Consider the following 18952-nt stretch of genomic DNA (forward strand, 5'->3'; position numbering starts at 1 on the left):
CATGTCTCTGATGTCTTCTCCCTTACTCTAGCCAGAACCGTAAATACTCCCCACATATACATGTACAGTTTTTACTAATTAGAATTTCAAAGTTCATAAATGTCGATTTTGCCAAATTTTCAAATTGAAGGGAAGAAGCATTTAAACTTTGAAAACTAATAGTGATGCTTGTTAGATCCTTAATAAAATATCGAAAGCAGCCAGGCACATTTCAGGGACACAGGACTGGTAGGAGGCTAGGACCTGGGGTGTAACTAGCTCTCTGCAAAAGGTCCTTTGGAAGCACTGTCATTCAGAGCACTCGGCTGGTTCATCAATATCAACTGAAAAATGTCCTTTCAAACCACCTGGACCAAGAACTACAATTCAGAGGCAGGAAGAATGCATTTACTAAGTCATAATCTAGAACGGTGGGGTGCCCATTCCCGGGGAATATAATATTACTGTTGCAATCTAAAAAAATTCCTGGAAAATGGGTCCCTTTGTCAGTGATTATGACTACTGAACACCATACATTCTGAACCAATGCCTTTTACATACATTATTTCATCTGATTCAACAGCTCTGAAGTGGGAAAGGTGGGCATGACGCTTCCCATTTTACGACTGAGAAGATAAAAGACAATAAATAACAGCGAGGTTTTTGAACAGTTACTATGCACCACGTACTGTCATAAACAGTTTACATGTATTTTTCCATAACAATCCAATGAAGTAAGTACTAGTTATCTCCATTTTGCAATTGAGGAGATGGAGGCTTAGAGCCTGTATTTGAGGCCACACGCCCAGCTGCAATCCAGATATGGCTTGCCTGGCTCTAAAGCTCAGTTCCATTCATGTTACTCCAGCCAAGCGCTGGAGAGGTTCACTGACTCACAAAGAGTCACACAGCAAATGATCAGCAGAACTCAGGTCTTCTGAATTCCTACTCAGAACCAAAGAATATAGTGCAATGGCGAATGCCTGCTAAGTCTATGATTCACGGAAAGTCTTTTTTACTAGAACACATACAATAAAAAGCTAAGAGCTGAGCTGCTACACTTTAGAACTGTAAAAAATAACAAGAGAAGAAGAGAGAAAAACAAACTAATGTACTTCACTTTACAAAACAGGAAACTGCTCTGAGTGAAAATTAGTAACTACTAAAGTTGTAAAACTAATAAAAACCAATAAAAAATATTGAGTTCTTCAAGTAATTTCTTTCTTTTAAGTAAATTTCACTGAAGGCTTTTCCATGCACAAAATTTTAAACTGAAAAGTATTTGACTTTTCGCTCAAGAAAGCTAAAGCGTGCTCCAAGAGTAAAACAAAACTCTGGCAACTTATTCTCTCAAGCCTTACAATAATCTTCAAGTCTGATGAAAAAATATAATATCCCCATCCTTTGCAACAACCAAAAGTAGTCCTTCCAAAGATAAAAACAAAGCAGAGCCAATAAACTCCGCTGTCACTTTCTGTGTTTATGAGAATTTCGTGCTTTAAAGAAGTCAGGCTCTTACCTCCCCATGATTTGGTCCTATGAATCTCACTGTTATGTGGGGCACTTCGTAACACCGACCCCATTTTATCGACATGATTCGACCCCCATGCCAGGAAATGTTCTCTCACAGAAGGAGGGGCTCATGCCGGCAAGGCAGAGCCCAGCAGCCTCGCGCTGCCACTAGAGAAACCGTAAGAGGAAGCCGAGACTGGTTGAGAAAGGGAAGAAGGGAGGGCCGAGGCTGCTTGTTTCCTTAACACGAGCTTAACTATTTGAATGGTGCCAGTAAAGCCAACTACAGTAGTTGCAAAGAAAACAGGAAATAAAACAAATTCTCCAAAATACAGTGCGCGTGCACGCTGCTTCAGTGGTGCTTCAGCTGTAACGTGGGGGCTGGGGCAAGGATCGAGGCTAGTTTTTAAACACTGGAAGTTAAGGAACACATCTTACCTGTTTAAAAACAGATTCGCTCTATAAGACGCGGTAAGTGTCTTAAGAAACTTTTCAGTGCAGTCGCTTGTGGTAAAGTGGTGATCGACCGTGTTTTCTGAAATTTGACTTTTCTATGCTTAGCAAATGCCAAAATGCCTTAACTGTGTGCCAGCGAAATAAAAGCTACCAGTATTTTAAGAGAAAGATACAGGTAACGACCACACTAGGATAAGGTGAAGCAAAATAATTTGTCACTATTCTAAATCTACTGTTTTAAACAAGCTATTAAAACCTGACAAATCAGAGACCAGTCTGGACAACTGTGAAACATACTGCAATTAAAAGACTTCACAGATCTTTAAAGGAACGAGTGAGATAATTAGATTTAAAGCACGGTCTTAAGCCTTTGCAAACAATATCCTATACTCTAGTGGGCACTTCTGAAAGACTGAGGAGGGGTTCAGTCTTTTTTCACATAGACCACAGGCACCGGGAGCTGGAGCTAAATGTCCTGCTATAAAGTTATGGAGTACACACTAGCAGCAGTGCAGGAGTTCAACCCTTGCATCCAAAAGAGCCTGCTTCAAGTCCGAGTAAGAATTTGTCTAAAACATTTCTAATCACCTCCCAGCTGTCTGCAAAGAGGAAGGAAAGCTTAGGGAAAAAAAAATCGGTGTGACAGGACGGTTTAAAGAGGGTTACTGCACTCCTATGAACGAGAACATTATGCACATTAGTGTTTAAACACCGTAGCAAGCAAACTTACTTAGCAGGAAGCAGCACTCTCTCTCAAAAGTATTAACAGACAAAAGCAGAAATTGCTCATCTTCCTGTTAGACTTCCTGTTTAGGCTCTCCCCGTTTCGGAAACGGATTCAATATATTTATCTAATAACGCATGCCAATTATTGATAATTCCTAAAGGAACATGCGGAGGATCAGTACTCAGTTTCTCGAATTATATATCCATCATGCGTATGTGGACGGACACACATACACACCCCCTACCCCAGCTCACCCCACCCCACTCCCCAGTGCACAAACTACTACATTACCCAGGAATGCCAACGATTTGCCACCTAGTGACCGGCTTTGAGCTCCTCTGAATATTACCTAACAGTTGTTTATTATCACATATAATAAATTAAAAACAGTTGACGTATCAACTGTAATGTATCTAGGATGATAACTACAAAGTATTTTATATGACTATACAGCATGCTTAACTAATTATGAGGAAAGCAGAAATTTCTGAGATACTCTTAAAGACTTTACTAAGAGTTAGAACTGTCAATTTAATATAATCTTCAGTAAATAATAAAATTTTTCCTTTAAAAGGAGGAGGGATGGTTACATTGTACAATAAGTTAATGAAAGCAGCTTAGACGGGCTCTTTAAAAAATAATTTAAAAGAAGTAAAAATGGTACCTTTTCATAAAAAACTAGTGTTAACATCTATGGTAGCTTTTCTAATTTTTTCCTAACATATAGAGAAGCAATATTATTCAATAGTTAAGAAAATAGAGTGAGCATCATCATATCATCATCATCGTCATACTAAGAAAATATTCATTTATTTTTGTGTTATCGTTTAGAGAATAAAACACTCCTGCCTGGTAAAGCTCTACTGTGGATGCAACGGCACATGAAGACAAGATATTTAAAGTAACTCAGAAAGGTGCTGCTTCACTATTCCCCCAATTTCTTACTATCTTTTGGTACACCGACAAAAGCCAACTATTCTGTTAGAGGTTCTAAAACCATCTTATTTAAAGTTAGCACCTACGAAAGGTGACTCAAACTTAATATATTTGGCCACGGGGGCACTCTAAATGCCTGATTGTGTGAAATGGACTGCAATCTGGGGTTACAGATACACAATTTTTTTTGAGAGTTTTCATTTTGAGAGACAGTACGAGCCCCCAAAGATCAAATCTTGAGGCCGAGGTAAAGAGGAAGCATCTCATTGCAAAAGGGTGTTGTTATTTTGACAAGAGGACAACTGCTAGTTTCTGCCAGTGAGGACAGACTTCCCTCTAACATAAATTACCTTCTTTTCTCCTGCTCTTTCTCTTTATTCTCCTACTAGCAAAACGCCAATCCTTCTTGATTATTACGAGTGAAAAAGATAAAGACACTGCTTAGTAACAGATTTTGTTTAAGGGTGAGCATGAAATGCAGAGCAGTGGAGTCAGACCACGAGAGGCTCTGCTCTGTCTTATCTAGTTCTGTGACCTAAAGCACACTTTTCTTCTATCTTTTAGTTCGTAAAAAAGGCGGTGGGATGAGACTTTATTTTAAAGGTCAGGTTCCAGTTTCTAAATGCGGTCGCATGCTGCTGTCTGAGTCTGTTCGCATTACCTCACCCATGTGACAGGGGTGGGCTCACTGTTCGGCCCTGGGAGTCAGTGTCCCGGGGGAGAAGAGCGGAAAGGGGACTCTCCACTTACTTGCTCGTCTTCCAATTGAATGTTGAAGAAAAGATTCCAGTTTAAAAACAAAATAAAGAACCACAAGGACATTTTGAAATCATCCAAAACAGATCATAAATTTTTTTTCAGGGGAAAGACCATAAGCTTTAGTTCTTGTAGGTGCTTGTTAGCAGCCAGCAGAATGCTGACACTACACAAATCACTCATAATACTTGGTTAATTTTACTGGTCTTTCCAAGGAGATTTTGTTTCACTGATGCCAACCACTGTCCAAATAACACAGGTTCTGTTTTAAGCCTTGCTGCCAATACGCAGAATACCGATAAGCATTCTGTAGCCATCTTTAGAACCTTATTTTTGAATTAAGTATGAAGTTAATACTTAAAAATATGATTATTCTAGAAACAATTTAAGAGACTCTTTGAAATCCTTTCCTGTTTTTCTCGACTGCCCACTTTCTGTCCATTCTGCAGTTGGGCTGGAGAAATCAAGAGAAGACACAATTCTGGTGGTAGTTTGTGTAAAGAAACTCCTCTGAGTGACAAGTCAACTATATTTGCTAAAAGAAAACAGATTTTACACAAAACCTACTAAAATACACAAGCTCTATTTCTACCAACCCATTTAACTGAAGGCTAAGAAGCTTCCCGTGGTGTTTTTTTTTTTTTAAGGGGGAGGAGTGTGGAGAGGTGAACTTTTATAACAGAATTCTTCACTTCAGTGTTTATTTACTGCTTATGTTTAAGTATGTATGTATGTACCCGTACATATGTGTACACCCCCATGCTGCATACACACACGTGTGCATACATAGTGATTCCTTGGCAAGAGCACCTTAATTGATTTGCAGTATTTTTTACTTCTGCATGTGGGCAGGTGGGTGGATAAATGGACTGTAAGAAAGGTGGAGGCAGAAAACTTTCCCCAGCACTGGGAATCAATATAAGTCCTTTACTTTCTTTCTTTTTAAAATACATTTAAAAAGAAGAAAAAGAAGAAGAGTAGTGATCTCTACATGGGGCTGTTACGAGTGCTTTTTATTTTCTCATTTTTATATTTTAAGTATTCTTACAATGAGCGTGAAGAAAATACGAGAGAGAAACATTTCCACATACCATTTTACCTGCTGAAGCGCTCAAGAGGCTACGCAGCACCGTGCTCCTAGTTAGGGACAGAGCTAAGGGTTTGTATGTCTTAAGAGTCCTTCTTATTTTCTGTGGGACAATCTTTCCAAATTCCAAACGCAAATATAAATATTTTCAATCCCTCGATCATGGCATAAAATCCTTCAACTGCCTTTTAAACCTGACTTACTGATTTAAGCATTACGCTTGAGAGTGTGGGATCTGAACCTCTGTTCCCCATCAGGGACACACACCCAGATCAGGTGTCACACTCTTAGGAAAAGGAGATGACAGCCACCTTACAGGCTTATGGAAAGGATGACATAAGATAATGTATGAAAACCGCTTTGCATATGGTCAAGACTCAATCATTGGTTTTACCTCTTGTTGCTACTTTTAAGTATTAAGATACTTCAGACAACATCTCTGAGTTCATGTCCACACGTTCCCATCATTCAACCAGCTTTCTGGTGCACACAGGCTGTGGCAGGAGCCTCCTGAGCACCCAACGAGGGGTCACGCAAGGGATTCCCACAGCGGTACTTACTTTGCTCTTCTTACTGCTGGACATTTTATTCTTGATGTAACTGAAAGTGCGACTGACTTTTGTTCCACTCTTCCCCTCAAAATCTTTCTTGGAGGGGCTCTGTGGCAGGAAATTATAGTTCTCTTCTGTTATACTAAATAAAAACAAAAATACTGATTAAAAAAATAGACAACAGAAGTTAATTTTTAAAAATTAAAACACCTTATATATGATCATTTGTACCCATGTTTGCCATATGTTGTTTTAGCTACAAGCTGGTCAACTTACATGGTCACATGAAAATGGTGGCAGAGTAAGAGATGGACAGAGGCTGCTGAATGGCTCTGCACCGTAACATGTGAGCACAGAGCATACCGCAACGCCCATTCCTGCTGCCAAAGCCTGGCTAAGTTTCCTTATATCGGTCATTAATGTTATCACAATGGATTTTCAGTGATCTGATGTTAGATAGAGGCTACCTGTCAAATGTGCTTTAATTATTTATCTAAAATTTCTCAATCTAAACTAGCATTCAATTAAACTTCTTTGCATCAAATAGGTTCTTGAAAAGAAACTCATAAATATGATGGAATGACAAACTTGGCTGCAAACCCTGGAATCTTCATGACTGACTGCATATTCGAGTTCTCTGAAAGCAGAAATCACAGGCCTTTAGTTGTTTGGCATCGGCACTGTGGCCGGTGAATACCGCCAGGCACAATCTTAGGAAGGTATATATACTAAATGGCAGGCAAAGCTGAGGCAGACTGTAGAAAGACCCATTTTAAGGGTTTCATACAGCCCTGTATGTACTAATCGACCTGTTCAGGAAGCCAACATATGACCGAAGTCCGTCCACTATGGAAATGCACAATGGTTGATTTCCTCAAGGAATGCTTTGCATGTGTACGCACAGTCCATTACATAGGTAAGAAATCTATCTTTACTACTTTTTCTAGATAAGTTATTTTAGAACTTATCCATAGAAAAGTAGTGTTTATCTCAAGGGCATCTGTAAGGAAACAGATAGCAGAAAAATTAGGTGTCCTCATCAGCAGCTAAAGTCCATTTAGATATAAAGTATTGTTTATAATATAAAGCTGTCTGTTACTAAGATAAAAGGGAAGTGGTATGAAACCACCGCTTTAGAAAGGGCAGAGCAATCATAAAAAGATGGAAAAACAAAGGGAAGCATTCATATCAAGAGAGTTCTTGATCACTGAGTCACAAGTGATGCCTCTGTGAAAAAGGCAACCTACAAAAACGGCAGACCAACAAAACCCCAATGATGCTCAAGTTAGAATATTTACTCTCATAAGCATAAGAGGAATATGAAAACAGAGAGTCAAAATAGAAACCTTTTGTCTGCTGTCAAGTAAAGAGCCAATTTACTTAACTGGGACAGAGCTGTGTATATTGCGCATCCAGAAGAACACAGCTTAAAGCTTAAAAAGGCTAAGAAGGCAGCAGTACTGAATGAATGTATACATACAGGAGTCTCCTCATATCTGCAATTTCGTTTTCCGAGGTTTCAGTTACCCATGGTCAACCACAGTCCAAAATAGCAAATAAAAAATTATAGAAATAAACTACCCATAAGTTTTAGAGTGCATGTTGTTTGAGTAGCATGATGAAGTCTTGCACCGTCCCACACAGGACGAGAGTCATCCCTTTGCCAGTGTACAGGCTCCCCGCCAGTCACTTAGTAGCCTTCTCAGTTATCCGACTATCTTGGTATCTCAATGCCTGCCTAACCCTAACAGTAGCCTAATGCTTTGTCACAATGTCTATGTCATTCACCTCATCATCTAGGCATTGTATCATCTCATGCTGTCACAGAAGAGTGAGTCCAGTACAATAAGAGATTTTGAGAAAGACCACATCCGCATAACCTTTGTTACAATATAGTATTATAATTGTTCTATTTTTTATTTGCTATTATCGTTATCTCGTACCGTGCCTAATTTACAAATTAAACTCTACCACAGATAGGTATGTACAGGGAAAAATACAGTATATATAGGGTTTGGTACTATCCATGGTTTCAGGCATCCACTGGGGGTCTTGGAACATATTCCCCGTGGATAGGGGGGGGACCTATCACACACACAAAATATGAAACAAAATATCATCAGACTTAGGAATTAAAAACCTCTATAAGCAAAGAATATAAAAGGTCGTCAAGTCAAACAGAGGTGTCTTCTCACGTGAGTGCCATCAGTCGCCTTCACCACTGGGAGAGTGTAAAGAACACAAGTGGAAAACCAGTGAAGACCTTACTTAAAAACGATACAGCCTTCATTACAAACCACTTCCAGCCATTATTCCAAATTTATCACTCAAGAAAGAATCCAATGAGCTCAATTAACTTAGTTTACTTAGTTAAATGCCATAAGACATTTTGGATTTCCTTGATTTGACCTTGGGAAAAGGAATAACAAGTAACTATATAGTACCTCTCCGTCAGATTAGCACTGGTGCTGTGGAAAGGCCGTGAACCTAGAAGACAAAAATGGCAGAGAAAACGTTAGAACCAAACAAAAAGATTACAGCCAAGAACAGACAGGTGTATAAAATATTTGCAGTGACACAGATAAGGCAGAGACAGCATTTGAAAACCAGTGCACGGCACCTTCTCCTCCTAAGGGTTTAGAAGAAGGAAAAATTAAACGTGAAACCCTCACATCAGACTGGAAATAGGCAACAATAGGGAGTGAATTTTCCTTGGGGCGGGGGAAAACAGTAATCCAGGATTCAAATAACTGATCAAACTCTGAACCAAGGTTTTTTCCTAATGTTCAAACATACATGAAATATGTTTAATTCCTGTCTTTATCAAATGTTCAGTTCCCTTAGGCCATCTTTCTGAGATGATGTCACAGAATGGATACAAACTAGGAAATTAAATTTCACATTCTGTATGCTGTTGATCTTGCTTTCATGTATTTTTACTGTAAAACTCTAGCTAATGTATATCTGATACGGTCCTGAGTGTTCCTGGAAATGGGAGAGTGACTAGGAAGGAGCACCCGAGCTGGCTTATGAAGGTCTTGGCCCTGTTGCTAATTTAGGGTGAGTTCTCCGGATTTCATTCCCTCACCTGTGAAATGCGAGGGTGCTCTTCTCCAGGCTGACAAAACGAGGAGGGCAGACACGGTCTCCTCCTTTCACAACTCTCAGACCACAAGCTGAAGCAGGTTGTTAAAACTAAATCTAGGGCTGAGTTATCAAGACAGTAAGTAGAACACACAGAAAGGACACGACTATTATTTTATCTACTGTATGTACAAGTTTGAGTTACTTTAGAGGAAGACCTCAATCACACAATGAAAAATGGTTTCTAATTTTTAGGAGATCAGGGATAGAAATATTTTCTGTGTCTGATTTCGGAGAGACAAAGGTTGCTTAGTATAACTATTATTATAATGTGAACAAAAACAACCTTTCTCCTTGAGTTTGGTTTCCAGGATCTCTGAGATGACTGGCAGTAAACCTTTTGTAAGAGAGATTTAAAGATGTTCCACTACCACATTACCAGCGTTTGAGACTCTTTAATTCCCAAACTGTTCTAGATTCTGAACAGAGATGCAAAAACTGGAGTTATTACTAAGCAAGTAGCCAACAGGTGAGAACAATGCATAAGACATTTAATGAACTCTGAATCTTCAAAAGACTGCTTCCTAGACTGCTTTCTTTTACCTATTTGGGGTGCTTCCGTTTCACTAAGAATGCATGGCAACAACAGCCAGATGAGAGAGAAAGATGAGCATATAAAAATAAGATCTGAGATCTGCCCCCTCCCCCAGTTCTGCATGATGTAGGCTTTTAACCTCAGGATGCCGTAATTTACTTAAAGAGACACACACACACACACACACACACACACACCACCCCTCCCCCCCCAAACAGTATGGCTTAGAGCAAAGGCTTCAAAACTTTTCCCACCCAAAGGAGCCTTGACTGTTATGAGCAGCAATAAATTCTCCCAGGCTGTCGGGTCTGTTGCACACTTCAGTGAACACCTAGTAAGTTATCACCCTAATAATACGAACAAACTGAAAATAAATTCGATAATGAAGAAAAATACCAACGAGCACAGAGCCCGGCTAAGAATAGGCTCCCAGTAGATTTTTGCCAAGTAAATTAAGAGATGAACAAATATATAATTTAGCACTAGGAGAATCTATGTGTCCTATAAGGGTTTCCAACTTTTTCACTGCTGAAAAAAATTTAATTCATTTACTATGATTTAATTCTTTACTATGAAACCATTTACTAGATGTGGTTCTGAAGACAGTGATTAAATTTACCAATGCCTCTGAAATTCCTAAAGTGTCATCAGGTTTTCAGAGCATCTAAGAGTGTAAAATAACCAATGTTACTTCCGTGATACAATTACAGACTAAAACAAAGAAAGCTGTCGTTGAAGTCAGCCTGTGAAGTACTGGTACAGGTAAATAGCAGATATCAACTAGACCTTTGCTAAAGACATGAAACAATCTGCAGACCTACTATACTAACATTCCAGGGCTGGAACTTCTGGATGGATGTGCTTAATACTTTTCAAAGTGTGTCCATGGAACGCTAGTCTCACGAGATGTTATACATGGCCATGCACATGTTGTAGTTACCTGGTTAATAAGTTTGGGAAACACAGAGACTGAACACTGCCTGGGACATTAACTCTGCACACGTTACCACTGGAAACCTGCCTAAACCACATCTGGCCTTGAACCAACCCCTTCTGTTTCTTCCTCTCCCCTGACTCCCCAACATAATTCTCACTGGTACTCCTGCGTTGAAGGAGTACATTTTGAGGAATACTGGATACTTGATTCAAAGGTTTCTTCAAGCTCCTCTACTGTTGTGACTGCTTCCTGCTGGACTGAGAACTGGTGCTGTCATATCTGTCCATCAGGGGCAGAAGTACGACTGGGGCTGCTGTCTCACTCGCCATGCTGACCCGGCTGCTTCCCAGGGCATCACGAATACTCTGCACAGCCTGGAGAGCTTCTGAACGGAGTTAAAGTGGACCGTCACAACTTCCCCATTACAAATGGTATAAAGTGAATATGGTGTCGTTTGCCTTTTTTTTTTTTTTTTTTTACCAAACATCTTTTAATTGTGAAAAACTACTGAACTACCTCCACTTAAAGGAAATTACCTGACCTGTGTTATGCACCTAAGTCACTATCTTTTAAGAACAATGCAGAAAGTCACCCTGAGTTCAAAATTATGAAGATATTAAACGTTAATATTTAAATATTAAATAACTAAATACTGCTGAAACTTCAGGTCAGCAGCAGTAGGGACTCAGGGCGCTCAGTAGCACGGATGCTTAACTGCCCATGACTCGCACTATATAAAACGAAGACAATTCATTATTTAACTTTATATTAGAAATGCTTTTTCCACTAAAAACAACAATCCTGGAATACTATAGAAATCGTACAAAATTGAAAACTGATTTCATGAAAAGGGGGATTCATTTCCTTTCCAGGTTTACTAAAATTGATGCCTTGCTAAAGTTTATTAACTAGGCATTATCAAGTAATGATATATTAATCTGAAACCTACAGTGCAGTAAAAGACAGAAAAATAAAAGTTCCAAAGGAGAGAAAACAGGAGGAAAAGGTGAGAAGTCAAAAGTTTATCATTAACTTTTAAATATCACAGGTGGACATCTGCTCCATGAGACAATAAGTGGACAAGGAAAAATGAAAATTACATCATCAAATGCAAAGTTTTATTAAATCAGTGCTCAGTATTACAAAAGGTACCAGGTGGGATGGCAACATGTCCCTTGTGCCTCTGAAGACATCTGTGTCCTGGGATGATACCTCATGCACTGGAATCTGGCCACTGGGTTAATCGGTGTAGGTGGTGTACAGAAGACAACTGTTTTACCAAACTAATTTCAAAGCAAAGCACAAAGACAAACGGTTTAGAAATGATGGCATGCAGGGGATAAAAGTCCCCAAGCGCCAAGCCTACATAGCACTGTCAGTGCTGGTCAGACCCTGGAGAGCAGCCACTGGACACCAACGTTGCTTACTTACAGGGCGTCTCCTCCTCCTCATCGCTGGGATGGGAAGAGCCAAGGGAAAAGAGAGCTTTAGACTTGAGGAGGAGCGGGGAGACGCTGACGGAGAAGGAGGTCCGCCTGGCGGGCTGCGGCTGCTTCCGAGCTGAGAGGTGGGTCGACAGGAGACGTTAGAATAGGCACAGACTACACCGGGAGAAAGTAAAAGGCGCCTCGAGCCCACGAGGAACACAGTAATGTCACTGGCCTGCAGGTGCCCAGAAAGGCTGTACCGGTGAACCTTGTAATGCATGCATACTTTCACTTTTATTTTTGATTATGCAGAATTCTAATAAGCTTAAAAATATTCACCCAACCAATGTGTGCTTGTTAGATTATGAAAACAAAAGGTAAATTCTTTCTAATGGTCATTATTCATAGGTGGAGGTTTTTCCCTTCAAAGTGAAAGCATCTGGAGTAGCAGCATCCCTCACCTCTTCTCCCTCACCCCAAGTCTCCCCATTTACTCCCACCTCGTACAGTGTAATCTGCATCTGCTATACACTGGGGACTCACAACTTTCTATCTTCAAGTCAGATCTCTCCTTTGGGCTCCAAACTCATTCATCTCACTGCTCACCGGTGGGTGGGTGTCCCACAGGCAGCTCAAACCGAACAAGGACATAAGTAAACCCAGCTCTTCGCCGGGACCTGCTCCTCCTCCTCCAGTTTCCACTTGGTCAGTGGTAACTAACTATTCAAAACGGAACCCTGGGCACCGCCCTCGAATCCCTGCATCACACCTCACTCAGTCCTTCCGACTTGACTTACTTTGCTAGAATTCTCTGAACATCAGCTTCTCCCCTACTGCCACTGCTCTAGACCCTGGTTCAGGCCACCAACAGCTCTCATTTGAATTCTGCAACAGGCTTCTTCTACCAGCCTCTCTTCCCCAACAGGGTCTTCAGCGCGGTCTCTATGAAGTGTCTGAATCAATTCATCGATCGATTTAATCTACTTAAATCACTCCACTGGCCGCAGATAAGCCCAAATCCCTCAGCCTTGCTTTCCACATACTAAGTCACATAGCAAATTCCTAGTTTTCTTTCAGTATCCAACTCTGCTATTACTTCACCCCAAATTAAAATATGTATGTGTGTATGTATATAAGATATACACACACTTACTAACTATGCATATATTCTAGCCTTGCAATTTAATCAAAAGACCAATATAAAAAGTCTGTTTTCCTGACTACATTTTTGTTCCAATGCATTTGTCCATGTTATCTTCTCCAAATAGAACTACTATAAAATACATGTATTCCAAAAAATTCCCATCCCACTGTCCACGGTTAGAGAGAGAAAGAAAATAAGCAGAGATCGAGTATCATCAGCACCAATGCCTAACTGTGCAGAGGTGCAGCCTGACCTTTGGTCACATGGATTTTTACGTGCATATTATATATGTAAATGGCACAATTCGGTTCTCCAGACCGACTTCATAGTCTCATGCAAGCTATTCCATGATGGCTGGTGTTTCCATCCAGGCGTGGCCTATTTACACACCAGGAGTGAAGGTGTAAGAATGATCCCAGGACACGTGCCACTTGTGAACACCGTTCTTTGTGATAACAAACCTCGCAACATAAAGGGGACAATGAAATTGCATGAAGAGCCTGTGGGGTTGAAACATCTGATGGGTATAGTTCTCTCAACGAGGCCACCACCTAGGTGCCTGGAACTCTTCCAGGGACACAGCCAGCAGTTCTCTGCCATGTGTAGGCATCTCCTGGGTGCAAGCAACGAAAAGTTTGAAAACTGAATTATTCTATATAGCAAAAATGAAGTTTATTGTTAAGTTCTATCAAGAAACAGATCTAAGTCTCCTGGCAGGCTGGTCTCCTCTGATGCAAGAGGAGAAATGCTACAGACGCACGCCCTGGAGCGCGCCCCCCGAGGGCCGTCCGCCCGGCGCGCTGCCCACAACAGAGGCAGCGTCAGCGCCACTCCGATTCTCTGTCAACGAGCCGGCACGATGCAGCCACCGTGTGCCTTTCGACCACAGAGCAAATCTAAGACGTGAGTTAGGAAGCTTTCTCACCACTGTGGTTCCTCAGTGAGCTGCCGCCTGTCCACTTTCCACCCCAGAAAACGACACAAAAATGTTTTCACTCAGTATTTTCCTCTACACCAATGGATTTTTGAGACACGTTCCAGCTTAGAAACAATGCTAGGAGTCTGCCTGTTTTCCTAATCCAGCAAGTGACCCCACGAGAGTCAACAGCTCAGTGGCTGTACCTTTTCAGAAATGCTCAAATGCTAACCGTCAACAAATACTGTGGTAGAAGCCGCTAACTTCTTTAAAAGAAGAGATGGGGCAAAGATAAGAGATGGAAAGAGGTTGATTTTTCAAAGTATTTTGTTCCTACACGAGTCCGCTCATAAAACACAGCCACTGAAAGGCCACGAGGCACAGTGTCCTGGTTTCCTGAACATCGTTTAAATTCCGGTCACAGAACAGTGGACGTGGCACATGTTTAGCATGTTTCCTGGCTTAAAATAAGCATCCGTATCACCCCGTAGCGATACGGATGCTTATTTTAAGCCAGGAAACATGCTAAAGACTAAGTAAATTCACATTTAAACCTTATTGCATTATTATTTATCCCTGGTTAATAGCTTAAGTTTGAGGCAGAGTTTCACTATCTAGCCCAAGGTCGCATAGCCCCTAAGCGTGTTTACGATAAAACATTAGTTAAAATATCTGAAGTCTACCATACACTTCAGGCTTTAAAATAACGATACTTTCATGGAAAGACCACGACCAAAGATGAACCATGCGGCATGTAAGCGATCTGGAACTGAAGATTTGAGTATGTGGCAACTCAAGAACCATCTAGTTATCCTGTGCTAAATATTAGCACATGAGAAAGAAGATTTACTCTTGTATTCAACAGCCAGAATGCTTACATCTGCAAAAAAAATTTATCATCTTTCTAGTGCAAAATAAAAAATACAATGGGGAAATATTAACAGTATAAGGGGAAGGACTAAGGAGAACTGGCATAATTGGAGTTGACTGTCTTTCAATTATAGCGTAGGGTAACTTAGGGTAGTAAGTGGGGCTACTTAATGAATTTACAACCTAACCAAACCATTCGAACCTGCATAAAGTGTACGTTATAAATGAGAATGAACCCTAACACTATCCCAGCAAAAGCTGTCACCCAAAGCCAAATCAGAACAAAACCCAACCCCAAAAAGAAGCAAGAAAAGGCTATTTCTGTTATATCTGTATTTCTGAGATTAAGTTCCCATTAGGCACCTTTAGTCCAACAGGCCAGATCTGTATCTCAAGTATTAATCATATGAAAATGAGGCCAAAGTTAATAAAATCAGCCATCATACCTTAATTCTACTGTGGAAATTAAAGAGTAGGCCTCCGATAAACCATGAATTGGGACTGAGACAGAACATCCCCTTAGTCCCTAACTATTTTAACATCAGTTTTATCAAGGGACAATAAGGAAACACCAGAAATAGGAGTTTATTTATTCCCTTTGCTTCAGCTTCCTGAACACATGGTCTTTTTAGCAAAGAATATAAAGCAGCGGTCCCTACCCTTTGTGGCACCAGGGACCGGTGCTCCTATGAGAACCTAATGCCTGGTGATCTGAGGCAGAGCTGAGGCGGTGATGCTACTAGCGCTGGGGAGCGGCTGCAGATACAGATGAAGCTTCGCTGCCTAGAGGCTGCTCACCTCCCGCTGTGCGGCCCAGTTCCTAATGGGCCACAGACCAGTACCAGTCCGCAGCCTGGGGGTTGGGGACCCTCCTATAATGTATCACTCCACTTTTGATGAGAATTTAAATCTTTATATCAATATCTCACAATGTCAACAACTCATGAAAAAAAAAATCAGTATTTTAAAAATAAAAAAAACGTGAGGTTTCTCAAGGAACAAACTGGCTTTCTGTGGCAAACATCTGGATCAAATGCAAATACGTGTTTGAGCATCTTTCATTTACAAACACCCTGTGCTTATGGATGCCAGACATCTCTATATAATTTTCATAGCCAATGGACCATGAATTTGCATGTAGTTGCATTAATCACTTTTGGATGTAATCCTCTTGGCACTCAACTAAATCTCTGTATCTCAGTCTTTGTCTTTCACGAGCTCGACATTTTTGAAGAGCTCAGGAAATTAATACTGGATAAAATTTGAATAATTGTACTGCGGTCACGTGAGAGTTTCTTTGAGACATAAGAGCATTATTTTTAACTTTCTCTCAAGTGTTTTAGAAAAATACTTTACGGGAAGTGACAAAGAGAGAGAGAGAGAGACTGATAAAAGCAAGTGTTATGATAACATGTGGGGACTCTGGGTGAAGAATATATGGTAATTCTTTGCATAAATTCTGCAACTAATTTTAAAGTCTAAAATTATTTCAAAATAAAGTTTTAAAAAATGTGTCAGGTTTAGGCCCCAAAATATAACATATTAAATGTACTAAGGAGATTTTTATGTAGTTAAGGAGAGGAGGATCACAATACTGAACTCTCATCTTTTTCTGGTTAAGTGAAGAGTCATCCATTAAGAGGAAGAGGCAAAGACATTCTGGACAGCAATGTTATAGTGTCTTAAAGTGAGAAAAATGACAGGAAAAGTGTTTAAAATATATTTAATTAAAAACAAATAGTAGTATACTCACTGTCCAACCCAGGATGGCTGATTGTCATTAATGAGATGGATTTTGTCAGTGGAGACGAAATGGCTGATGTACAGTAATTAAATCCCTGTTGCTTAGATCTGTGACATGTCTGTAAAGTAAAAAAAGTAGAGAACAGGTTCTAAGCACACGCTCCCATACTTCTAGATAAGCACAAACTCTACACTGTGACCCAGCCCAGGGGACAAGGGAGGCTCCGCAGTCACACAGACTTGGATCTAAGTCTGCCCTGGCGCTGGAACTGAACAGCTGCTGGACTACTGCAGTTACTTAGCTTTTTGGAGCCTCCGTTTTCTCATCAGTGAAACGGAGCTAGAGCAGCCATCCTTTACAGTGGTTCTGTAGCCCTCACAATCCCTAATGACATTTCCTACTTAGTACACACTTAATATCTTCCGAATGCATAATTGGATCAAAATAATTTAACTAGAAATATCAAACTACATATAGTTCTTGTTCTTTGAAAAACACTTAAATACCTCTTCTAGAGATATAGTAACATTATTCTGATCTTAAAGAGTTAGAAACAAATGCAAGTGAAAAGTGTTTTGAGATCACAAGCAAGGCAGCTGTGTGTCTGGAAAGAAGCCAAAATCTCTTTCATTTCCTCTTCTAATATTAGACTGCTTGTACATGAGGGTGACTGAAATTTGACAACTCCCTCAGTAAATTCACAGTGGCTTTTCAAGGGCATGTAATGCGGCCCAGGTTCCTGCCACAGTACCCCTGAAAGACAGTCATCCAGTGTTTGTTAGCACACTTCTGGTGCTGTGAGAGTCTGTTCTGCTCAGATAAATCCCTTCCCTTCATAGGAGGCTGAAGTCTGCCTCCTGACTTGCACAGGTTGACAGGGAAGCAATGAAAATTCCTTACTAGCATACACTCAACACAACTGCACCAAAGACTTCTGATTATTTGGAGCTTGTTTTGTGTGTAACCATGGAGTCTGAGGAGCAGTTGCTATGTTTCAAATACAACTGTGAGGTCTGAAAAATGACCTCAGGGAAAGGCAGAGACTTTCAACAGGAAGTTGGCTGCAGGCAACTAATCCAGATCAGAGATACAAGCAGCTTAAATGCAGGCTCTGAAGTTGCACACAAGATAAAAAACTCTGGGTGAGCAGAGTTCCAAGGTGGAGCACAGCAATATCCCTTTAAGCCTTCAATCTGATTTTCATTAGGCCTAAATTCTCTAAGGCCTTCGCAAGACTGTAAGAGATACATTCATTACTAAAGGAAGCCTTTGGCGCCAAATTTACATCTGGTCACATTATTGCTACGCAGTAGGATGTAATAAAAATTAAATTTCTATACAAAGCCTCAGTCACCTATTCAAAGTACAGGTACTTTAACATTTTTGTTTGCTTAAGTAGAAATATTTCATTATATTTCTACCTAAAACTACAGTCGCCTATTCAAAGACAGGTGTTTAACTTTGTTTAGTTAGAAACGTTCCATTTGGATATGTCTTGGAATCCTCAGAAATTAGTTCAGAGTCTCCTTTCCCTAAGAGGAGGAAAGATGGCTAGGTGTAGGGTAAGATGCTGTAAAAGCACATAATTCAAATTCTCAATTCAAAAACTCCTTAAGGGACTGTCACAAGTGGTGACAATGAAGGGCTTGAGAAGATGAGAACTTAAAAAAGTCACTTCATTTGGTAGACAAGGAAATCCATGACCTTCAAGAGAGGCATTTCCAGAGAGTGACACTGGTGGACATTACGAGATCATTAGGGGGTGAGAACAATAAGTCAGGGAGTGTAGATGTTCTCTCAAGAATTCTGGCAGTAAGCGGAGAGAATAAATAGTTGTTTCCTAGACAATGTGATGAGACTAAGAATGAGACTTTTGTTTTTCCACGAAGGAGAAACTTGGGATATGTTCTTAAGAACTGGGAAATTTAATAATGGCATGTAACACACTTCAAGACTCGTTTTACTCCTGGGGTGGAAGAAGAAACCCTGAGATAAGAAGGGCAAACTCAGTTTAATATCCCGGCTACTTTCTTAATTAAACAAGGTTGCTTTGATGAAATATTTAAATCTATGCAGATTAACAATATTCTTTAGTTTAAATATGAAGAACATGCTCTGTGCTGGACTGAGTATATAATAGGTAAGTAATCATATCTACTAGTGCTTTATATTAAGTAATATTAATACATTATAAGTAATATATTAATATAAAGCACTATGATTACTTAGTG

The 18952-nt window shown here is 40.2% G+C and overlaps 1 protein-coding gene across 1 annotated transcript in view; it reads right to left on the reverse strand.

Moving 5' to 3' along the window:
• The window catches only part of AKAP13 (A-kinase anchoring protein 13), a 247495-nt gene that overhangs the window by 41402 nt on the left and 187141 nt on the right, over positions 1-18952 (reverse strand). The window contains exons 17-19 of the mRNA XM_023529007.1: positions 16731-16869; positions 8449-8491; positions 6014-6146 (exon numbers count right to left, since the gene is read on the reverse strand). Coding sequence (XP_023384775.1) covers positions 6014-6146; positions 8449-8491; positions 16731-16869 — 315 coding nt within the window. The remainder of the gene's footprint in view (positions 1-6013; positions 6147-8448; positions 8492-16730; positions 16870-18952) is intronic.

Source organism: Pteropus vampyrus, unplaced genomic scaffold (assembly GCF_000151845.1).
Source record: "Pteropus vampyrus isolate Shadow unplaced genomic scaffold, Pvam_2.0 Scaffold34, whole genome shotgun sequence".
NCBI lineage: Eukaryota > Metazoa > Chordata > Mammalia > Chiroptera > Pteropodidae > Pteropus > Pteropus vampyrus.